At 36.3% G+C, this 2,852-nt stretch overlaps 1 protein-coding gene across 1 annotated transcript in view; it reads right to left on the reverse strand.

The window, feature by feature from the left end:
* SUN1 (Sad1 and UNC84 domain containing 1) overlaps positions 1–2,559 on the reverse strand; it is a gene marked incomplete at its 5' end in the record, with an annotated part of 6,657 nt that extends 4,098 nt beyond the window's left edge. The window contains 3 exons of the mRNA XM_009586666.1: positions 847–982; positions 2,017–2,060; positions 2,473–2,559. Of these exons, the coding sequence (XP_009584961.1) occupies positions 847–982; positions 2,017–2,060; positions 2,473–2,559 (267 nt within the window). The remainder of the gene's footprint in view (positions 1–846; positions 983–2,016; positions 2,061–2,472) is intronic.
* Between the last annotated feature and the right edge of the window lie 293 nt (positions 2,560–2,852).

Consider the following 2,852-nt stretch of genomic DNA (forward strand, 5'->3'; position numbering starts at 1 on the left):
GTGAAATCAATACATTTAGTGCTACACAGAAGTCTAGCTTTCAGATGTGTTTTAACTACACTGACTTACACTGGAATAACAGACCAGTCAGGTGTGCAGAAGAACATATAGGAAATCTGGATGCTTCATCAGTTTGGTGAACAAGATACACCTAACAAAGCCCTAGCAAACTATGCAGTTTACATTAGTGGTCTGACTAACACTTCAGAATAAAAAAAAAGTTGACTGCAACAGTTCAAAGAAGGCACCGTGGCAACTCTAAGGGGAGCAGTGTACTTGTTAGACCTAGTTAAGCAAGTTGCTTAACCACTCACTTATGGTATGCTTTGATTCCATGCACAATAACTAGCTCATATTTGAGCGTTATCACAAGATGGTATTTTAGTCAAAGTTGATAATCCCGTATCAATACTAACTGTTGTACTTTGTTGGCTACATTCCAGTCAGACCTTATAAAAAGCTTCAAAAGAACTTAAGCATGATTTTCCAAAACAACTCTCAGATAACAAACCTAACTTGCTTTTACTTAAGTTTCTTTTCCACATTTCCATGGGTTAGCAAAATACATTGGTAAGAACAGCAAAGTACTGTATACAGAACTGCTATTGCATTACATCTTAAATGCAAAAACCCCTGCCATTGTAGAAAACAAGCCACAAACTCTTGTCTAGTAAAATGTTACACACTAATGGAAAAATTCACAGTACCACTACATAAAACATTACCGTTCTTTAAGATTAATACCACCCCCACAGTACTTATTACAGTGCATTTCAAGAAAGTTAGTGAACAAAACCAAGTAGTACTGAGTTTTACTGGGACAGTTACAGAAGTTACAGAACCTACTTTTTCATGAATGACATCTATTTTCTCGCAACTCGTCTTCAGACTTTCCCCAGTTAACAGCTCCGATTTCATCCGAGACAACTCTAGTTCTAGCTTTTTAACTTTGGACAAAAGTTGACTGTGTTCATCATCATCTCTGACAAAAACAAGGAGTCAATAATTAGGAAAGAGTAGTTCGAATCATTCCATCAAATTCCAAAGGCGTGAGAACATGCTTTAATACAAAGTGCTTTCCTAGTTCAGTTATTCACCATGATAGACATTGTGAGCTTGCAGTTCCTTGAAGATGTTATTTAAGGCATACTTAGGATTAATATATTCAAAGCAAAGTATTTTGAAGTTTTGAACAAATCCAGCAGCGATGACTTCAGAACATCACCAGGCTGACAAGTTAGTAACTATATAGATTTTGGGGAATTTAAGGTTTCTGGCAAACCAGTCAAACTTTATTTGCATGAGTTTGCCACTGGTTAGAGTGAATTTCAGATTACCTTACTTAAACCAGAGTAACTTTAGATGCAGGTATCAGGTTGAGCCTAAGTAGCTGGTCACATATGAGCAATATAGATCAGTGTTCAATGCATGCTATGGAAAAGAGTATCAGCCATCATTCTAAAGCCATTTTACATTTAGATCTAATTTAAATGACAATTCAGCAAAGAAGTGTTTCTTTTTCTCTTCCCCAACGGGGAAACTACTTAATGAAGTGCTGCAGTTTTTATGCCGGTATTACACAGTACATGAGTGGAAAGTAGTACAGCTGACAAACTAAAAACAGAGATGAATGTTGGAACTGATAAATTGAAGAACTTAACTATAAAGCCTATAAGAAGCAGTTACTCTATACTTCACTAAGCAATGTGAGGAAAAATTCTAATGCATTTCTAAGAGGATGAGAAGTCACTCATTCTCCTCCACTGTATAAACAGCTTTCTCTAGTAAAAAATGTAGTTGTAGGATTGCTCACACACTGGAAATGGGTCTTGTGCTGATGTTCAGCGTCACAGTTAAAGTCTACTATAAGACAGAAGTACTCTTGCTGACAATACAAACTCTTAAGGTCAGTTAACTGACACAAAGAAAAGCATTGTTGTATTTCAAAGAATATGTATATCACCAAAAGTTAGCATCAGGATTGAAAAAGCAAAATATATTTGAAAGTGCTTATACCTCACTGTTTTTGCTTTGGCTATGTCAAGCTCCTTCTGGATGTCCTAAAAAATACAAAAGTTAGATTTAATATATATAAAGAAACAAAAGTGACAGAAAGATGATAAAGAACATTAAATGAAAATGGCAGATTTTAGCACCACCTATACAGGACTGTGTCCCCACACTTACGTGTGTGCCTCTGTATAATAAGATTTTATTCCAAATAGAACCTGCCTCACTGGTCAAGTGAACAATTTTTAATCTTTGGACTGAAACCCCCTTGAATAATTTTTAATCTTTGGACTGAAACCCCCTCCAAGAAGGGGGAGCAAGAACACAAACAAGTTTTGGGACTTAAAGAACTGCAACAGCGAGAGTAAAGCAAACTGGGGTTTGGGATAGCCAACAAAAAACTTAGTCTATTTTACCAACGAGTTACAATTAGAGCGAGTTAGCAAAGCTAACTTTCAATACCTTGGATTCAGCAGAGAGCTTTCCAAGAAGGTCTTCCAGTGTCAGGATGCGCAACTCGTGTTCTTGATGTAAAGCCAGGAACTCAGTCTTAAAAAACAGGGAAGAAAAAGGTGGAGTATTTTCTTTTGGAGTACAAATAGCATAATTGATATTTTCTACAAAGCATAATTTTTATTTCATTCTGTGAGTGCTTAACTGATTTATCCTGCAGGTAGTGTGAGAAATTACAGAATCTGTAATAAATATAAAGGCCTGATTCAGCAGCAGTAGGGGTTATACACAGGGAAGTTTACCACAGAACCCCTTCTTTGTCACTAGTCCTTCCTATAGTCTTCTTTCTCTGTCTGAATTATAGAATCATAGTATCATTAAGGTTGGAA

Source organism: Fulmarus glacialis, unplaced genomic scaffold (genome assembly GCF_000690835.1).
Source record: "Fulmarus glacialis isolate BGI_N327 unplaced genomic scaffold, ASM69083v1 scaffold29991, whole genome shotgun sequence".
Classification (NCBI taxonomy): Eukaryota; Metazoa; Chordata; class Aves; order Procellariiformes; family Procellariidae; genus Fulmarus; species Fulmarus glacialis.